Below are 20,246 nucleotides of genomic sequence, written 5' to 3'. Positions count from 1 at the left end.
GAATTGCGAATAGAAATTTCTTAGCAGTTTCTGAGTAGCTCCAGACCTACTCACAAATAGCGATCAGTTCAGTCAGTTTCGTTCCTGGTTTGACGTCACACACACGCCCAGCGTTTGCCCAACCACTCCCCCGTTTCTCCAGACACTCCCGCGTTTTTCCGCACACTCCCAGAAAACGGCCAGTTTCCGCCCAGAAACACCCACTTCCTGTCAATCACACGCCGATCAGCAGAACGATGAAAAAACTTTGTTACGCTGTGAGTAAAATACCAAACTTTTGTGCTAATTTACTTGGCGCAGGCGCGCTGCGTACATTGCGCATGCGCAGTTTGCGAATCGCTCCGTAGCGAAAGAAAATAACGAGTAAACAACTCGGAATGACCCCCCATGTGTATAAATGCATTAATAATGTTCAGCATATGTGTAAGGGGTACTATGTATGTCATTATGTGTATAAATGCATTAATAATGTGCAGCTTATGTGTAAGGGACATTATTTGTGTCATTATGTGTATAAGGGCATTAATAATGTGCGGCATATGTATAAGAGACATTGGGGTATATTTACTAAAATTCGTATTTGTGCCGATTTGGAGGGAGATTAAACACGAATGACATCGAATGTGTGAATTTGCAACTTTTTTAATTTTTTACGCCAGATTTACTATGCTGTCGTATTCTGTATTTTCGTTTTTTCCGATGTCGATGTCATTCGTAATTTCGGGCAGTGTTTTACGGGAGTGAATAGTAAAACACTGCCGACATTAACACAATGAATCTCGGCCGGATCTGTGAGATTCGTGCAGGGCTTCATTGTGCACCTTAAAAATCAAGAAAAAAAATGTGTGGGGTCCCCCCCCTAAGCAAAACCAGCCTCGGGCTCTTTGAGCCGGTCCTGGTTGTAAAAATATGGGGGGAAAATTGACTGGGGTTCCCCCATATTTGAACAACCAGCACCGGGCTCTGCGCCTGGTCCTGGTGCAAAAAATATGGGGGACAAAAAGCGTAGGGGTCCCCCGTATTTTTTGAACCAGCACCGGGCTCCATTAGTCAGAGAGATAATGCCACAACGGGGGGACACTTTTATATAGGTCCCTGCGGCCCTGGCATTAAATTACTAACTAGTCACCCCTGGCCGGGGTACCCTGGAGGAGTGGCGACCCCTTAAATCAAGGGGTCCCCACCCTCCAGCCACCCAAGGGCCAGGGGTGAAGCCCGAGGCTGTCCCCCCCATCCAAGGGCGGCGGATGGGGGGCTGATAGCCAAGTGAAAAAAGAAGAACATTGTTTTTTTGTAGCAGTACTACAAGTCCCAGCAAGCCTCCCCCGCAAGCTGGTACTTGGAGAACCACAAGTACCAGCATGCGGTGGAAAAACGGGCCTGCTGGTACCTGTAGCACTACTACAAAAAAAATTCCCAACAAAAAACAGGACACACACACCGTGACAGTAAAACTTTATTACATACATGCACACCTACATACATACATACTTACCTATGTTCACACGAGGCTCGGTCCACTTCTCCATGTAGACTCCACGGGGTACCTGTGAAAAAAATTATACTCACATAATCCAGTGTATCTTGTGTCCTCTTGAGGTTACTCGCGGTCAACCGCTGACCGCAAAGTTCCTACCATTGGATACAATGGAACGCCTATGCGCTACATTGTATCTCTGCCGTGCGCAGCCTGACTGACAGCTCAGGAGCCCACAGCCAATCAGGAGAGTGCCACGACCTGGTGCTCCCTGATTGGCTGAAGGGACCCTCTTTGACAGGAGTCGGGGAAAGGGGTCCCATGTGTAAACATGGGACCCCTTTCAGTGCGTGGTTCGGGTTTCCGGTTTGTTTTTTTGCCAAGTACGTGGATTATAAAGAGGACACAAGATACACTGGATTATGTGAGTATAATTTTTTTCACAGGTACCCCGTGGAGTCTACATGGAGAAGTGGACCGAGCCTCGTGTGAACATAGGTAAGTATGTATGTATGTAGGTGTGCATGTATGTAATAAAGTTTTACTGTCACGGTGTGTGTGTCCTGTTTTTTGTTGGGTATTTTTTTTGAAGCAGTACTACAGGTACCAGCGGGCCCATTTTTCCACCGCATGCTGGTACTTGTGGTTCTCCAAGTACCAGCTTGCGGGGGAGGCTTGCTGGGACTTGTAGTACTGCTACAAAAAAACAATATTCTTCTTTTTTCACTTGGCTATCAGCCCCCCATCCGCCACCCTTGGATGGGGGGGACAGCCTCGGGCTTCACCCCTGGCCCTTGGGTGGCTGGAGGGGGGGGGGGCTTGATTTAAGGGGTCCCCACTCCTCCAGGGTACCCCGGCCAGGGGTGACTAGTTAGTGATTTAATGCCAGGGCCGCAGGGACCTATATAAAAGTGTCCCCACGCTGTGGCATTATCTCTCTGACTAGTGGAGCCCGGTGCTGGTTCAAAAACTACGGGGGACACCTACGCATTTTGTCCCCCGTATTTTTTGCACCAGGACCAGGCGCAGAGCCCAGTGCTGGTTGTTCAAATATGGGGGAACCCCTGTCAATTTCCCCCCCATATTTTTACAACCAGGACCGGCTCAAAGAGCCCGAGGCTGGTTATGCTTAGGAGGGGGGACCCCACGCATTTTTTTTTTTTTTTTTAACACTTTCCCACCCCTTCCCACTGATAAACATTCACAGATCCGTGCATGCCTATCAGAACACGATAAAAAAAAGCAGGTCTATTTTAAAACTGCTTTTTTTTTTAAGAATTGTATTTTTTCACGGCAGTGTTTGGCTATTGCCGGCAGTGTTTGTGAAATGGAATTTTTAGTAAATTACCGAGTTGTATCAAATAACAGGCGTATTTGACCGATGGTGTATTCATTCGTAATTTTTTTCTTTGACTTCAAAAAAAATACGAATGCCCTCATCACTGCCGAGATTTTTGTTTAGTAAATTCCCGAGATGACACTTTGAAGAAAAAACACCAAATCGGTCAAAAACGGTAAAAATCGGGAGCAAAGTAAATATACCCCATTATGTGTATAAGGGCAATAATAAAGGTTGGCATAATATGTAAGGTGTATTATGCTTATAAGGACATTAATATAGTGTGTTATATGTGTAATGGACATTACTGTGTGGTATTATGTGTATAAATGCATTACTAATGTGTGGCATTATGTGCATAAGGTGCTCTGCTGTGTGGTGTACCGTATAGAAAGGTCACTGCTGTGTGGTGTAATGTGAATAAAGGTGCAATTCAGTGTGATGTAATGTGAATAAGGGGCATTACTTTGAGGAGTAACGTTTATAAGGTAAAGTGGAGCAACTGTGTGATATAACGTGAATTAGGGACACTATCGCATGATAAAATGTGAATAAAGTTGCAGTACTGTGTGGCGTAATTTGAAGTGGGGGTAATATTGTGTGGCCATGCCCCTTCCCAGCAAAAACACACCCTTTTGGGGCTGTGCGCCAAATGTGCGCACTGTTCCTATTTAAAATATAGGGGTTAGGAGCAGTGGTGCAAGTAGAAAGAATGTCTTATAGGTACTGTGTGCGTGCGCCAAAAAATGGGTGTAGCCAAATGCCACATGGGGCGTGGCCAATGAAAATGGGGGTGTGATACACATATAGGCAGGCCAGATACACATATGACCCAAATAGTGCCAGATACACATTGCCCCACAATGCCAGATACACAAATGCCCCAGTGTCAGATACACATTGCCCCAGTGTCAGATATACAACGCCCCACAGTGGCAGATACACAAATGCCGCCACAGTGCCAGATACACAAATGCCACAACAGTGCCAGATACACAAATGCCCCCACAGTGCCAGATACACAAATGCCCCCACAGTGCCAGATATACTTTGCCCCACAGTGTCAGATACACAAATGCCCCCACAGTGCCAGATATACATTGCCCCACAGTGTCAGATACACAAATGCCCCCACAGTGCCAGATATACATTGCCCCAGAGTGTGCCCCATCCTCACCGCTGCCTCAGTCTCTTGCTGCATTGTGAGAGGAGGAGAGCGAAGAGAAGTCCTAAGTCCAGTCTCCTCTCCGGCGGAGAGTGTCTCAAATTAGGTGCCGGTTCATTAGCCAATCAGAGCTCGCGGACCAGCAGCCAATCAGGAGCCGCTGCTGCCGGTCCGCGAGCTCTGATTGGCTAGCAAACCGGTGCCTTATTGATATTCACCCTGCCGCAGCCGCCAGAGACCGCGGACATCACAGAGAATTGAGGGGCAGGAGAGGCGCTGCGCTCTCCTCCCCTCACACAGCAGCCAGTGGCATGCAGGTATGGTGGACGGCCCGGCGGTACGATTTACTGGCTGGGAATTTCTTACTGGTATGCCATACCACCCCGTACCACCATACTTGCAGCACTGGGTAGGAGCACCAAAATGAGGGCTGCTATGACTGAGGGGTGATGGTGCTGAGTAAGGGGTGCAGGGTCAGAGGCGGAACTAGCGGTGGTGCTAGGGGGCACCAGCCAAAATTTTGCCTAGGGCATCATATTGGTTAAGGCCGGCTCTGCGCGCAGCACACAGCAGCATGTGTGCTAGGCAGCAGTCACTCCTCTCTCCAGGCCCCAACTGTCACTGTCTGCAAAGTGGAAAGGAGGAGGCAGCGGGACCCGGGACCCTCTAATGGGCCCCCTCCGGGCCCCTCTAATGGACCCGGGTAAAGAGTATCCGTTTCCCCTGCCCTCTCAGCGCTCCGCACTATCACCGTTGTATGCTATAGGTGTATCAGAACTGTGAGTGCCACTGCTGCACCACCACCGAACACTGTGATAAACACGATTGCTGGTTATGTCTATCAGCCATGCGTGGCTACCAATATATTATCTCCTGGTGTCTGCTAATACCATCTAGTATACATAGCAACACATTCACCATTAGGACTAGAGCTGTGCATAAAGTGGCATAAAGTTAGTTTTGACCAGAGGAAAAACCCCAGAGCTCCCGTCCCCTCAGGTGAACTTATCACCTTCACAGCCTGTATTTCCATCCGCCTTACTAATATCCAGCTCCGTCTACCTGGTGACAAGCTGATGGCATTTACACCTTCATAACCTTTAATAATCGCAGGCACCGAATGAGCAATTTCTTCATTATTGACAAGATCCGGAGTGCAGACATCCTGATGGATATTCATACTGATCAGCAGCTATTACTGTGCGCACAATTCAGGGGGGACGACGGATAAACGCTCCGTGCCCTGCATCTGCCATTGATTGATTGGTGGATGTTTATCCATCCATAATGTCAGCACAGCTTTTACGACTCAATGTACAGTACATATATAATCTTAAGTGCAAATGCAATCAGCGTGAGTGTGTTCTGTGAGACAGGATTTGTGTCAAAATATACCCTGTGACTGGTATTTACTAATAATGGGATTTACCTCATCGGTGGCGGGCACAGTTCTGTCTCAGCTACTTGGAAAGTTCTTAGTGTAACAAAATGGGGCACTGAAAAACATGACAGGAACTAAAAATAAAAACTTTTTCATGGTAAAGGTGTCGTAAAATCGGTTTTTATTGTGCACCTGTCATTTCCACACAGCGGAGGCGGCCATATTGTGGGCTGGGCTAATGTACCTGGGAATGCAGCCTGGGGCCGGTGAAGGATCATGTATGTTCAAAAGTAAATTACTTGTCGGACATCTATATTTCACACTTCACATAAACGCTGGGGGGAGATGTATCAAACATCGGAGAGACATAAAGTGGAGAGAGATAGAGTACAAACCAATTAGCTACTAATTGTCATTTTACGGGCTGTGTATGCGGCACTGGATGCGGACAGTGGCCCCATCATGTAGGAGCATTTTTTTTTCACTGTTATTTTATCCCATTCAGTCTGGCCACACAACCCTCCTAAAACGGTGGAGAGCGGGGACACATCAAAGGACTCTCTGCCATTGGGGTAAGAGCGTCAATGGTGATCGCCACTCCACTGCACACTCGAAGCAACTCTCCTGTGTCTCCCCCCCCCCCCTCCCTCCATGCTTCTCTATCCCCTCTCCATGTCTCTCTCTGTGTTCAATCCCCATCTCTCTCTCTCCCTGCCTCTATGTCTTTGTCTCACACTGTCTCTCTCCCTGTCTGTCTCTCTCTCTCTCTCCCTCCATCTCTGTCTCACCTCATCTCTCTCTCTCTGTCACCGTCCGTCTCTTTGCCTGGGTCTCTGTCTGTGCGTCTCCCTTCCTCAGCCTCTGTATTTTTCCCTCTGTATCAATCTCTCTCTCTCCCCGTCTCTCCCCCTCTCCTTGCCTCTGTGTCCCTACCATATTCTCTCCTTGTCTCTGTGTGGCACCCCACCAAAAGAACCTTCTCCCCTTGTACATTTACCATGGAGTGCCTTATTTATATTTATACTGTATGTATATATATATATATATATATATATATATATATACATACATACATACAGTCAGGTCCATAAATATTGGGACATCGACACAATTCTCATATATTGGGCTCTATACACCACCACAATGGATTTGAAATGAAACAAACAAGATGTTCTTTAACTGCAGACTTTCTGCTTTAATTTGAGGGTATTTACATCCAAATCAGGTGAACGGTGTAGGAATTACAACGGTTTCTATATGTGCCACCCACTTTTTAAGGGACCAAAAGTAATGGGACAATCGACTCAAAAGCTATTTCATGGACAGGAGTGGGCTATTCCCTTGTTATTTCATCATCAATTAAGCAGGTAAAAGGTCTGGAGTAGATTCCAGGTGTGACATTTGCATTTGGAATCTGTTGCTGTCGACTCTCAATATGAGATCCAAAGAGCTGCCACTATCAATGAAGCAAGCCATCATTAGGCTGAAAACTAAAAAGAAACCTATCAGAGAGATAGCAAAAACATTAGGTGTGGCCAAATCAACTCTTTGGAACATTCTTAAAAAGAAAGAACGCACCGGAGAGCTCAGCAACACCAAAAGACCCGGAAGATCACGGAAAACAACTGTGGTGGATGACAGAAGAATTATTTCCCTGGTGAAGAAAAACCCCTTCACAACAGTTGCCCAGATCAAGAACATTCTCCAGGAGGTAGGTGTATATGTGTCAAAGTCAACAATCAAGAGAACACTTCACAAGAGTGAATATAGAGGGTTCACCACAAGATGTAAACCATTGGTGAGCCACAAAAACAGGAGGACCAGATTAGAGTTTGCCAAACAACATCTAAAAAAAGCCTTTACAGTTCTGGAACAACATCCTATGGACAGATGAGACAAAGATCAACTTGTACCAGAGTGATGGGAAGAGAAGAGTATGGAGAAGGAAAGGAATTGCTCATGAGCCAAAACGTACCACCTCATCAGAGAAGCATGGTGGTGGGAGTGTCATGGCGTGGGCATGTATGGCTGCCAAAGGAACTGGCTCCCTTGTATTTATTGATAATGTGACTGCTGACAAAAGCAGCAGGATGAATTCTGAAGTGTTTCGGGCAATATTATCTGCTCATATTCAGTCAAATGCTTCAGAACTCATTGGACGACGCGTCACAGTGCAGATAGACAATGACCCGAAGCATACTGCGAAAGCAACCAAAGAGTTTTTTAAGACAAATAAGTGGAATGTTATCAAATGGCCAAGTCAATCACCTGACCTAAATCCAATTGAGCATGAATTTCACTTGATGAAGACAAAACTGAAGGGAAAATGCCCCAAGAACAAGTAGGAACTGAAGACATTTGCAGTAGAGGCCTGGCAGAGCATCACCAGGAATGAAACCCAGCGTCTGGTGATGTCTATGCGTTCCAGACTTCAGGCTGCAATTAACTGCAAAGGATTTGCAACAAAGTATTAAAAAGTGAAAGTTTTAATTCCTTCACCGTTCACCTAATTTGGATGTAAATAGCATCAACTTAAAGCAGAAAGTCTGCAGTTAAAGCACATATTGTTTGTTTCATTTCAAATCCATTGTGGTGGTGTATAGAGTCCAAAATATGAGAATTGTGTTGATGTCCCAATATTTATGGACCTGACTGTATATATATGCACCTGATCTATTGTAATAGTATATATAGATATAGTATATAATAAGAATTTACTTACCGATAATTCTATTTCTCGGAGTCCGTAGTGGATGCTGGGGTTCCTGAAAGGACCATGGGGAATAGCGGCTCCGCAGGAGACAGGGCACAAAAAGTAAAGCTTTACGATCAGGTGGTGTGTACTGGCTCCTCCCCCTATGACCCTCCTCCAAGCCTCAGTTAGGTACTGTGCCCGGACGAGCGTACACAATAAGGAAGGATTTTGAATCCCGGGTAAGACTCATACCAGCCACACCAATCACACTGTACAACCTGTGATCTGAACCCAGTTAACTGTATGATAACAGCGGAGCCTCTGAAAAGATGGCTCACAACAATAATAACCCGATTTTTGTAACTATGTACAAGTATTGCAGACAATCCGCACTTGGGATGGGCGCCCAGCATCCACTACGGACTCCGAGAAATAGAATTATCGGTAAGTAAATTCTTATTTTCTCTATCGTCCTAGTGGATGCTGGGGTTCCTGAAAGGACCATGGGGATAATACCAAAGCTCCCAAACGGGCGGGAGAGTGCGGATGACTCTGCAGCACCGAATGAGAGAACTCCAGGTCCTCCTTAGCCAGGGTATCAAATTTGTAGGATTTTACAAACGTGTTTGCCCCTGACTAAATAACCGCTCGGCAAAGTTGTAAAGCCGAGACCCCTCGGGCAGCCGCCCAAGATGAGCCCACCTTCCTTGTGGAATGGGCATTTACATATTTTGGCTGTGGCAGGCCTGCCACAGAATGTGCAAGCTGAATTGTATTACACATCCAACTAGCAATAGTCTGCTTAGAAGCAAGAGCACCCAGTTTGTTGGGTGCATACAGGATAACAGCAAGTCAGTTTTCCTGACTCCAGCCGTCCTGGAACATATTTTCAGGGCCCTGACAACATCTAGCAACTTGGAGTCCTCCAAGTCCCTAGTAGGTGCAAGGCACCACAATAAGCTGGTTCAGGTGAAACACTGACACCACCTTAGGGAGAGAACTGGGGACGAGTCCGCAGCTCTGCCCTGTCCGAATGGACAAACAGATATGGGCTTTTTTGAGAAAAAACCACCAATTTGACACTCGCCTGGTCCAGGCCAGGGCCAAGAGCATGGTCACTTTTCATGTGAGATGCTTCAAATCCACAGATTTGACTGGTTTTAAACCAATGTGATTTGAGGAATCCCAGAACTACGTTGAGATCCCACAGTGCCACTAGAGGCACAAAAGGGGGTTGTATATGCAATACTCCCTTGACAAACTTCTGGACTTCAGGAACTGAAGCCAATTCTTTCTGGAAGAAAATCGACAGGGCCGAAATTTGAACCTTAATGGACCCCAATTTGAGGCCCATAGACACTCCTGTTTGCAGGAAATGCAGGAAACGACCGAGTTGAAATTTCTTTGTGGGGCCTTCCTGGCCTCACACCACGCAACATATTTTCGCCACATGTGGTGATAATGTTGTGCGGTCACCTCCTTTCTGGCTTTGACCAGGGTAGGAATGACCTCTTCCGGAATGCCTTTTTCCCTTAGGATCCGGCGTTCCACCGCCATGCCGACAAACGCAGCTGCGGTAAGTCTTGGAACAGACATGGTACTTGCTGAAGCAAGTCCCTTCTTAGCGGCAGAGGCCATAAGACCTCTGTAAGCATCTCTTGAAGTTCCGGGTACCAAGTCCTTCTTGGCCAATCCGGAGCCATGAGTATAGTTCTTACTCCTCTACGTCTTATAATTCTCAGCACCTTAGGTATGAGAAGCAGAGGAGGGAACACATACACCGACTGGTACACCCACGGTGTTACCAGAACGTCCACAGCTATTGCCTGAGGGTCTCTTGACCTGGCGCAATACCTGTCCCGTTTTTTTGTTCAGACGGGACGCCATCATGTCCACCTTTGGTATTTCCCAACGGTTTACAATCATGTGGAAAAAACTTCCCGATGAAGTTTCCACTCTCCCGGGTGGAGGTCGTGCCTGCTGAGGAAGTCTGCTTCCCAGTTTCCATTCCCGGGATGAAACACTGCTGACAGTGCTATCACATGATTTTCCGCCCAGCGAAAAGTCCTTGCAGTTTTTGCCATTGCCCTCCTGCTTCTTGTGTCGCCCTGTCTGTTTACGTGGGCGACTGCCGTGATGTTTTTCCCACTGGATCAATACCGGCTGACCTTGAAGCAGAGGTCTTGCTAAGCTTAGAGCATTATAAATTTACCCTTAGCTCCAGTCTATTTATGTGGAGAAAAGTCTCCAGACTTGATCACACTCCCTGGAAATTTTTTCCTTGTGTGACTGCTCCCCAGCCTCTCGGGCTGGGCTCCGTGGTCACCAGCATCCAATCCTGAATGCCGAATCTGCGGCCCTCTAGAAGATGAGCACTCTATAACCACCACAGGAGAGACACCCTTGTCCTTGGATATAGGGTTATCCGCTGATGCATCTGAAGATGCGATCCGGACCATTTGTCCAGCAGATCCCACTGAAAAGTTCTTGCGTGAAATCTGCCGAATGGAATTGCTTCGTAGGAAGCCACCATTTTTACCAGGACCCTTGTGCAATGATGCACTGTTTTTAGGAGGTTCCTGACTAGCTCGGATAACTCCCTGGCTTTCTCTTCCGGGAGAAACACCTTTTTCTGGACTGTGTCCAGAATCATCCCTAGGCACAGCAGACGTGTCGTCGGGATCAGCTGCGATTTTGGAATATTTAGAATCCACCCGTGCTGTTGTAGCAGTATCCGAGATAGTGCTACTCCGACCTCCAACTGTTCCCTGGACTATGCCCTTATCAGGAGATCGTCCAAGTAAGGGATAATTAAGACGCCTTTTCTTCGAAGAAGAATCATCATTTCGGCCATTACCTTGGTAAAGACCCGGGGTGCCGTGGACAATCCAAACGGCAGCGTCTGAAACTGATAGTGACAGTTCTGCACCACGAACCTGAGGTACCCTTAGTGAGAAGGGCAATTTTGGGACATAGAGGTAAGCATCCCTGATGTCCCGGGACACTATATAGTCCCCTTCTTCCTGGTTCGTTATCACTGCTCTGAGTGACTCCATCTTGATTTGAACCTTTGTAAGTGTTCAAAATTTTTTTTTTTTTTTTTTTTTTTTTTAGAATAAGTCTCACCTAGCCTTCTGGCTTCAGTACCACAATATAGTGTGGAATAATACCCCTTTTCTTGTAGTAGGAGGGGTAATTTAATTATCACCTGCTGGGAATACAGCTTGTGAATTTTTTCCCATACTGCCTCCTTGTCGGAGGGAGACCTTGGTAAAGCAGACTTCAGGAGCCTGCGAAGGGGAAACGTCTCGACATTCCAATCTGTACCCCTGGGATACTACTTGTAGGATCCAGGGGTCCTGTACAGTCTCAGCGCCATGCTGAGAACTTGTCAGAAGCGGTGGAACGCTTCTGTTCCTGGGAATGGGCTGCCTGCTGCAGTCTTCTTCCCTTTCCTCTATCCCTGGGCAGATATGATCTTATAGGGACGAAAGGACTGAGGCTGAAAAGACGGTGTCTTTTTCTGCAGAGATGTGACTTAGGGTAAAAACGGTGGATTTTCCAGCAGTTGCCGTGGCCACCAGGTCCGATGGACCGACCCCAAATAACTCCTCTTCCTTTATACGGCAATACACCTTTGTGCCGTTTGGAATCTGCATCACCTGACCACTGTCGTGTCCATAACATCTTCTGGCAGATATGGACATCGCATTTACTCTTGATGCCAGAGTGCAAATATCCCTCTGTGCATCTCGCATATATAGAAATGCATCCTTTAAATGCTCTATAGTCAATAAAATACTGTCCCTGTCAAGGGTATCAATATTTTTAGTCAGGGAATCCGACCAAGCCACCCCAGCTCTGCACATCCAGGCTGAGGCGATCGCTGGTCGCAGTATAACACCAGTATGTGTGTATATACTTTTTATGATATTTTCCAGCCTCCTGTCAGCTGGTCCTTGAGGACGGCCCTATCTATAGACGGTACCGCCACTTGTTTTGATAAGCGTGTGAGCGCCTTATCCACCCTAAGGGGTGTTTCCCAACGCGCCCTAACTTCTGGCGGGAAAGGGTATACCGCCCATAATTTTCTATCGGGGGGAACCCACGCATCATCACACACTTTATTTAATTTATCTGATTCAGGAAAAACTACGGTAGTTTTTTCACATCCCACATAATACCCTCTTTTGTGGTACTTGTAGTATCAGAAATATGTAACACCTCCTTCATTGCCTTTAACGTGTGGCCCTAATAAGGAATACGTTTGTTTATTCACCGTCGACACTGGATTCAGTGTCCCTGTCTGTGTCTGTGTCGACCGACTAAAGTAAACGGGCGTTTTAAAACCCCTGACGGTGTTTTTGAGACGTCTGGACCGGTACTAATTGTTTGTCGGCCGTCTCATGTCGTCAACCGACCTTGCAGCGTGTTGACATTATCACGTAATTCCCTAAATAAGCCATCCATTCCGGTGTCGACTCCCTAGAGAGTGACATCACCATTACAGGCAATTGCTCCGCCTCCTCACCAACATCGTCCTCATACATGTCGACACACACGTACCGACACACAGCACACACACAGGGAATGCTCTGATAGAGGACAGGACCCACTAGCCCTTTGGAGAGACAGAGGGAGAGTTTGCCAGCACACACCAAAAACGCTATAATTATATAGGGACAACCTTATATAAGTGTTTTCCCTTATAGCATCTTTTTTATATATTTCTAACGCCAAATTAGTGCCCCCCCTCTCTGTTTTAACCCTGTTTCTGTAGTGCAGTGCAGGGGAGAGCCTGGGAGCCTTCCCTCCAGCCTTTCTGTGAGGGAAAATGGCGCTGTGTGCTGAGGAGATAGGCCCCGCCCCTTTTTCGGCGGCCTCGTCTCCCGCTCTTAACGGATTCTGGCAGGGGTTAAATATCTCCATATAGCCTCCGGAGGCTATATGTGAGGTATTTTTAGCCAAAATAGGTTTTCATTTGCCTCCCAGGGCGCCCCCCTCCCAGCGCCCTGCACCCTCAGTGACTGCCGTGTGAAGTGTGCTGAGAGGAAAATGGCGCACAGCTGCAGTGCTGTGCGCTACCTTTAGAAGACTGAGGAGTCTTCTGCCGCCGATTCTGGACCTCTTCTTACTTCAGCATCTGCAAGGGGGCCGGCGGCAAGGCTCCGGTGACCATCCAGGCTGTACCTGTGATCGTCCCTCTGGAGCTGATGTCCAGTAGCCAAGAAGCCAATCCATCCTGCACGCAGGTGAGTTCACTTCTTCTCCCCTAAGTCCCTCGTTGCAGTGATCCTGTTGCCAGCAGGACTCACTGTAAAATAAAAAACCTAAGCTAAACTTTTCTAAGCAGCTCTTTAGGAGAGCCACCTAGATTGCACCCTTCTCGGCCGGGCACAAAAATCTAACTGAGGCTTGGAGGAGGGTCATAGGGGGAGGAGCCAGTACACACCACCTGATCGTAAAGCTTTACTTTTTGTGCCCTGTCTCCTGCGGAGCCGCTATTCCCCATGGTCCTTTCAGGAACCCCAGCATCCACTAGGACGATAGAGAAATAGATTTAAACGCATAAGATACCCTGTATGTTATGCCCCTTATACATTGGTGACAGTGGGGTATGTCGTCAGCCATCCTGTGGCCCCAATATGCATTGGTGTCAGTGTATAATAAGTGACTAAGCACACAGTGAAGCCAGCATGTGTGGAGAATGTGGCACCCCCCATCATAGCTGCCAGGAGCTGTAGTGTGACTTTTGTGCCCCTTCCCCTGCTGAATGCATCCCTGACTGGACACCATTAAACTTACAGCGGGGATAGGGCTACCTGTGCCTTGAGTGCTGTGTCTAGCATGGGGACACTGACCAATAAGCAACAGGCGTATTGATCCCAGAGAGAGAGAGAGAGAGAGACGGCTTGTGCAGTGGTAGTTGCAGCTGTCTTCTGAGGCAGTTGGGCAGCAGCCATCTTAGGAGGACTCAGAGCCGCAACCTGGAGATGAGGCAGCTGCTGGTGTGTGACAGGAGTGCTGTACAGCTCATGAAAAGCCAGAGTCTATTCCCGGTGACCGGAGATCTTCATTGTAGCAGCCAATCAGTAATATCAGCCTCCTGTGGGGATCCCACTGCTTCCAATGGTGCTGGCTGACAGGCATCTGACAGAGCAGAACAGGGATGGGCTCTAGTGACTGTGTAGCTGGAAACTAGGCCATGCAGCCTACCCTCCCTTTTAAAGGACAGCCCTGGAGGTAGCCCTGCTTTGGAGTAACAGATGGTGTGGGAAAGCAGAGACAGTGTCTTGCTGCAGCTGCAGGCAGAGGTCAGCTTATGATGGTTAATTGAGGCCAACCGAACCCTTGTAACACAGGTCGGTAACACTGCTGCACTAGCCACACATCACAGGCTTCCTCAGGGACAAAAGACAGTTTAGCTGCTTACATTGTATCTTAGCTCAAATGCTACAGGCAAGCATAGTTTTGGAACATAGAGCTGCATAAGTACTTTATAAAATGCAATTCCAATCAGCAGCTAGTTTTATCCAAGGACACCATCAGGAACTGTGGGGCCCGGGACTGACGAAATAGGCAGGGCCCAGAGGCAGAACTCTGGGAGGCAACAGAGTCATCTGCCGCCGGGCTCCTGCTCTGAAGGGGGCACCTCTCCTCCCATTCTGTGACACCATTGAATTAAGTTCATTGATAGCTGCCGCTGTCTTTTCAGTGGCCGACTTCCTCACTGGTCCCTGCACCTTACAAATCACACGCTCTTTATTATACTGAATATACACATTTTACAAGTGTCATACCCAGGATTAGAAACCACAACCTATTACACTGGAAGCAGCCACCTTACTGATGAAGCTGTTCGCTCCTGTATAGGAAATATGAGAATTTTAACTATATGAAGATACTTCTCTGACAATTACACGTAACTTCATATAGCAAGAATTCTCATGCTTCCTCTACAGGAGCAAATAACGCCATCAGTAAAGTGTCTGCTGTTAGTGTAACAGGTCATGGGTTCTAATCCTGGGTATGACCGCTAAAGAAATGTGTTTTAAAATAAAACAATTAAATGTATAAATATAGTATATACATTTTTTAAACACACACCTCTCTCTCTCTCTCTCTCTCTCTCTCTCTCTTATATTGATATAGGAAATAGGGGGCACCAATTTTTATCTTGCCTCCGGGCAACTGGGACAAACTTACGCCACTCGCAGGGCCCCCCCCCCCCCCCCCATAAAAAATGGTGGGTGGAGCTACAGCGGGCATAAAGCATCAATTAGTGTGTAAAACAATTTTTTCTTTTAATTGTTTAAAGTTTGGGATATGGGTGTGGGGAATCCATAATAAATATATAGCGATGGGGCAGGGCAAGAGGAAAAGTGGTTTGTGAAGGGCACAGGGAAAAGGTGGGTGGCGGGGGCAATATATGAGAGATCAGTGATGTATGGATATGGGAGGACTAAAACTGGAAGGTCACGGGATAGGGAAGACAGGGACAAAGGGGATGCAGGGACGGGAGGTCTGGACCTATTGGGAGCACACGGATGGTAGACATGGTGTGGGGTGGCACAGGGCAGGGAAGGATGGACCTTAAGAAGGTGTGCAGGGCAGGGAAGGCTGTACCTTGGTTGGGGGGGCACAAGAATGAGAAGGCTGGACCTTAATGGGAGACACAGAACAGGGATGGCTTCGCCTTAATGGAGGGGCACAGGGCAGAGAAGGCTGGCTTTTAATGGGGGGGGGGGTGCACAGGGCAGGGGAGGCTGGACCTTGGATGAGGGCACAGGGCAGAAAAGGCTGGCTTTTAATGGTAGGGGCACAGGGCAGGGGAGGCTGGACCTTGGATGAGAGCACAGGGCAGAAAAGGCTGGCTTTTAATGGGGGGAAGGTCACAGGGCAGGGGAGTCTGGACCTTGGATGAGGGCACAGGGCAGAGAAGGCTGGCTTTTAATGGGAGGGGCACAGGGCAGGGGAGGCTGGACCTTGGATGAGAGCACAGGGCAGAAAAGGCTGGCTTTTAATGGGGGGGGGTCACGGCAGGGGAGGCTGGACCTTGGATGAGGGCATAGGGCAGAGAAGGCTGACTTTTAATGGGAGGGGCACAGGGCAGGGGAGGCTGGACCTTGGATGAGGGCACAGGGCAGAAAAGGCTGGCTTTTAATGGGAGGGGCACAGGGCAGGGGAGGCTGGACCTTGGATGAGAGCACAGGGCAGAAAAGGCTGGCTTTTAATTGGGGGGGGGGGTCACGGCAGGGGAGGCTGGACCTTGGATGAGGGCATAGGGCAGAGAAGGCTGACTTTTAATGGGAGGGGCACAGGGCAGGGGAGGCTGGACCTTGGATGAGGGCACAGGGCAGAGAAGGCTGGCTTTTAATGGGAGGGGCACAGGGCAGGGGAGGCTGGACCTTGGATGAGGGCACAGGGCAGAGAAAGCTGGCTCTTAATGGGGGGGCACAGGGCAAGGCAGGCTGAACTTGGGGCGGAGGGCACATTAAATAGAAGACTGGACTTTAGTGGGGAAGGCACAGGGCAAAGAATGCTGGCCTCATGGCGTACCTTAGGTATGAAGATGGATTGTTGATGAATAATGGTGGGAGGCGGCCACCATTGCTGCTGCTCCCGCTGCCTCCGAGGGCTCCCTTTCCCCCGCAGACAGGTGGTCCCTCCCTGCAGCACATTATGGTCCGGCAGCCTGCCAAGCATGAAGACAGCGCTGCTGCGGCGGCATTTTGAATGTCCCTATCTCCGCTAGCAGATTGTGGTCCGGCAGCCTGCCAAGCGCCATGAAGACAGCGCTGTGGCATTTTAAAGTTCCTGTTGTCCGTGAGCCAATCACAACTCGTGGACCGGCAGCCAATCAGAAGCGGCCGCATCGCAACTGTGTAATATCTGTGCCAATTGTAATTTGAACTATATTGTGAATTGCCAGGGAAACTTACTCCCTAATACTTACCTGTAAATTGTAACTTTCCACGTGATACTTACCCCAAGTGTCACATCTCTCCGTCCGTCTCTTTCTCTCCCTCTGTATCAGTCTCTTTCTCTCGCTCCATCTCTGTCTCTCTCTCTCTCCCTGTGTCTCTCTCCCTCCCTGTGTCTCTCTCCCTCTCTCTGCGTCTCTCCCGGTCTTTCTCTCTGCCCCTGTCTCTGTGTCTCTCTCCCTGTCTCTGCATCTCTCTCCTTCCGTCTTTCTCTCTCTCCCCATCTCTCCCTCTCCCCATCTCACTCTCATTTCTCCCGCCCTCTCTTTCCCTCCACGGCTCTATACCCCCTCTCCATGTTCCTCTCTCTTTGTCTCCCTACCCATCTATGTCTCTCTCTTTCCCCCTGTCTCTGTCTCTTTCCACCTCTCTCCCTGTCTGTCTGTCTTTCTTTCTTTCTTCATGAATGCTTAATCACTATTCATCAGAGTGCTGGTTGCTGATGCAAAGTGGAAACAGTCTCTTCCACCGTTCAAGTATATAAATGTAAAAGTTCTATGTAAAAGTAAACTGTTCATAAACACACATTACAGCAGACAGCGTCCCCCCTATACATTAGGGCAGACAGCGTCCCCCTTTTTATACATTACAGCAGACAGCGTCCCCTTTTTACACATTACAGCAGACAGCGTCCCCCTTTTTACACATTACAGCAGACAGAGTCCCCTTTTTACACATTACAGCAGACAGAGTCCACCTTTTACACATTACAGCAGACAGCGTCCCCCTTTTTACACATTAGGGCAGACAGGGTCCCCCTTTTTATACATTACGGCAGACAGCGTCCCCCTTTTTACACATTATGGCAGACAGCGTCCTCCTTATCTCTTATGTCCTAGAGGATGCTGGGGTCCACGTTAGTACCATGGGGTATAGACGGGTCCACCAGGAGCCATTGGCACTTTAAGAGTTTAAGAGTGTGGGCTGGCTCCTCCCTCTATGCCCCTCCTACCAGACTCAGTTTAGAAAATGTGCCCGGAGGAGTCAGTCACAGCTAGAGGGAGCTCTCCTGAGCTTTCCTAAAGAAGTTTAGATTAGAGTTTATTATTTTACAGGGAGGCTGCTGGCAACAGCCTGCCTGCATCGAGGGACTGAAGGAGGGAGCAGTGTCTGCCCTGCAGGGTCTGAGCCACTGACTCCGCTGACTGGACACTGAGCTCCAGAGGGGTCTGATCGGTCTCCGCCACAGGGGAACCGCTCGCCCCAGCAGCATGCCGCCGACCCCTTACAGAGCTGAAGCAAGTGGTGAGTTAGTCACCGACCCCCCTAGCAAGTGGGGGGCCAGTGTGAAGATGGCGGCTACAGGGGATGGAGCACGGTATTAACCGCGCTCCTGGACGGTACCAGAGGCACACTGTGCGGCGCTGTGAGGGGCGCCCTGGGCCAGCGCTTACCCCTCAAACTGGTCAGCAAGCCTGTCGGGGTCCAGGGATCCCAGCCAGCACAACTCCTCAGGCCAGTTTAAACTTCAGAAGAGTGGGAAGACTCTGGTCCCTCCACAGAAGCTTCAGCTTACTGTATAACGGTACCAGAGGGTTGTAGAAGGGAGGGGAGGCTGATAGATTGACTGTGTGTCCTATTAAGGAGCACAAGTCAGCACAGATAAGGGGTTTCTCCTTGTGTAAAAAAGCGCTGGTGTGGGTTGGCTCCAATCTCTGTCTCTCTCTTGCCATTCTTGGGGGGGGGGGGAAACTCTGTCTTACCCCAACCTGTGTGTGTGTGGAGTGTTTGGTGGTCACCTGCAGCAATGTCCAAGGATACAGATACAGTGTCATATGCTGCAGAGGTTTTATCCTCCAAGGATGATCCCATTCCATGTAATCAGGTTAGCACTGGTTTAGCACAGATTCCAGCAAGGGAACCAGAGTGGTGTTCCTCTATCAAGACTTAATGGCTGTATGGCCCTTGTCAGGTACCTCGGGTCACCCCACTACATACCCCCAAAAAAGTGCGCTTGTGCAGGTAACACAAGACGACACGGATACCGATTCTGACACTGCAGATGGTGATGGGGATGTGTTGCGGGGGTCTGCATCTCTTGCAAGAGGGGTGCAATTGTTGATAGAGGCTATCAGGGATGTGTTAAATGTAAATGATACCACACCTGAGCAGGTTGAGGCTTTTTTCACTTAAAATAAGAAAGCCTCGCTAACCTTCCCTGCGTCAAAAGAGCTGAATGCTATATTTGAAAAAGAATGGGTGAACCCTGAAAAGAAGTTTCAGATCCCTAAGAGGATTCTGGTAGCTTTTCCTTTCCCTGAGGATAGGAAAAAGTGGGAAAACCCGCCGATTGTTGACGCATCTGTGTCGAGACTCTCAAAAAAGGTGGTTTTACCTGTACCAGGATCTACCGCCTTAAAGGAGCCGGCAGATAGGAAAATTGATAATTCGCTAAAATCAATGTACACTGCTTCGGGGGCCATATTACGTCCCTCTATTGCTAGTGCATGGATTGCAAAAGCTATAGTGTTGTGGTCAGCTGCCTTAATTGAGGATTTGGATACGACGGATAGGGATGACGTTGCTTTGTATTTGCGCAACATTCATGGTTCTGCAGGTTTTCCATGTCTGTTTCAGCTCGTCGGGGACTGTGGCTCCGACAGTGGTCGGCCGACGCAGAATCCAGAAGAAGTGTGGAGTCGCTACCCTATACAGGTCAGACTCTCTTTGGGGAAGCTCTAGACGCGTGGATATCCACCGCTACAGTGGGTAAGTCTCCGTTTCTTCCCTCAGCAGCACCTGCTCCGAAGAAATCCTTCTCCTCAGCTGCGCAGCAGTCCTTTCGGCCTAACAAGCCCAGATCATCCAATACCTTCTTTAGGGAAAGTAAGGTTAAGTCCAAGAAACCTGCCACTGCAGGTTCCCAGGAACAAAAGCCTGCTTCTTCAAGTACCCCAAAGTCCTCCGCATGACGGTGGACGGGATGGCCCGGAGGTGGGGCCTGTGAGAGCGAGACTCAGAAAGTTCTGTCATGTCTGGGTGTCGTCCGGCCTGGATCCCTGGGTAGTAGATATTGTGTCTCAGGGATACAGGCTGGAATTTCAAAGTCTCCCTCCTCATCATTTTTTCAAGTCGGGCTTACCAACTCTGTTGGAGGACAGCACAGTACTTCAAGACACTGTCCAAAAGCTGGTGGAGGCACAAGTCATTGTGCCGGTACCACCTCACATGCTGACAAAGGGTTACTATTCGAACCTTTTCGTGG

General features: G+C 48.6%; 1 protein-coding gene across 1 annotated transcript in view; it reads right to left on the bottom strand.

Moving 5' to 3' along the window:
* The window catches only part of ANKRD53 (ankyrin repeat domain 53), a 152,947-nt gene extending 139,013 nt beyond the window's left edge, over positions 1 to 13,934 (bottom strand). The window contains exons 1-2 of the mRNA XM_063925307.1: positions 13,863 to 13,934; positions 5,411 to 5,477 (exon numbers count right to left, since the gene is read on the bottom strand). Of these exons, the coding sequence (XP_063781377.1) occupies positions 5,411 to 5,415 (5 nt within the window). The 5' untranslated portion in view covers positions 5,416 to 5,477; positions 13,863 to 13,934. The remainder of the gene's footprint in view (positions 1 to 5,410; positions 5,478 to 13,862) is intronic.
* Between the last annotated feature and the right edge of the window lie 6,312 nt (positions 13,935 to 20,246).

Source organism: Pseudophryne corroboree, chromosome 1 (genome assembly GCF_028390025.1).
Source record: "Pseudophryne corroboree isolate aPseCor3 chromosome 1, aPseCor3.hap2, whole genome shotgun sequence".
Classification (NCBI taxonomy): domain Eukaryota; kingdom Metazoa; phylum Chordata; class Amphibia; order Anura; family Myobatrachidae; genus Pseudophryne; species Pseudophryne corroboree.
The sequence above is the reverse complement of the archived record's forward strand: the minus strand, read 5'-3'. Positions and strand labels throughout refer to the sequence as shown.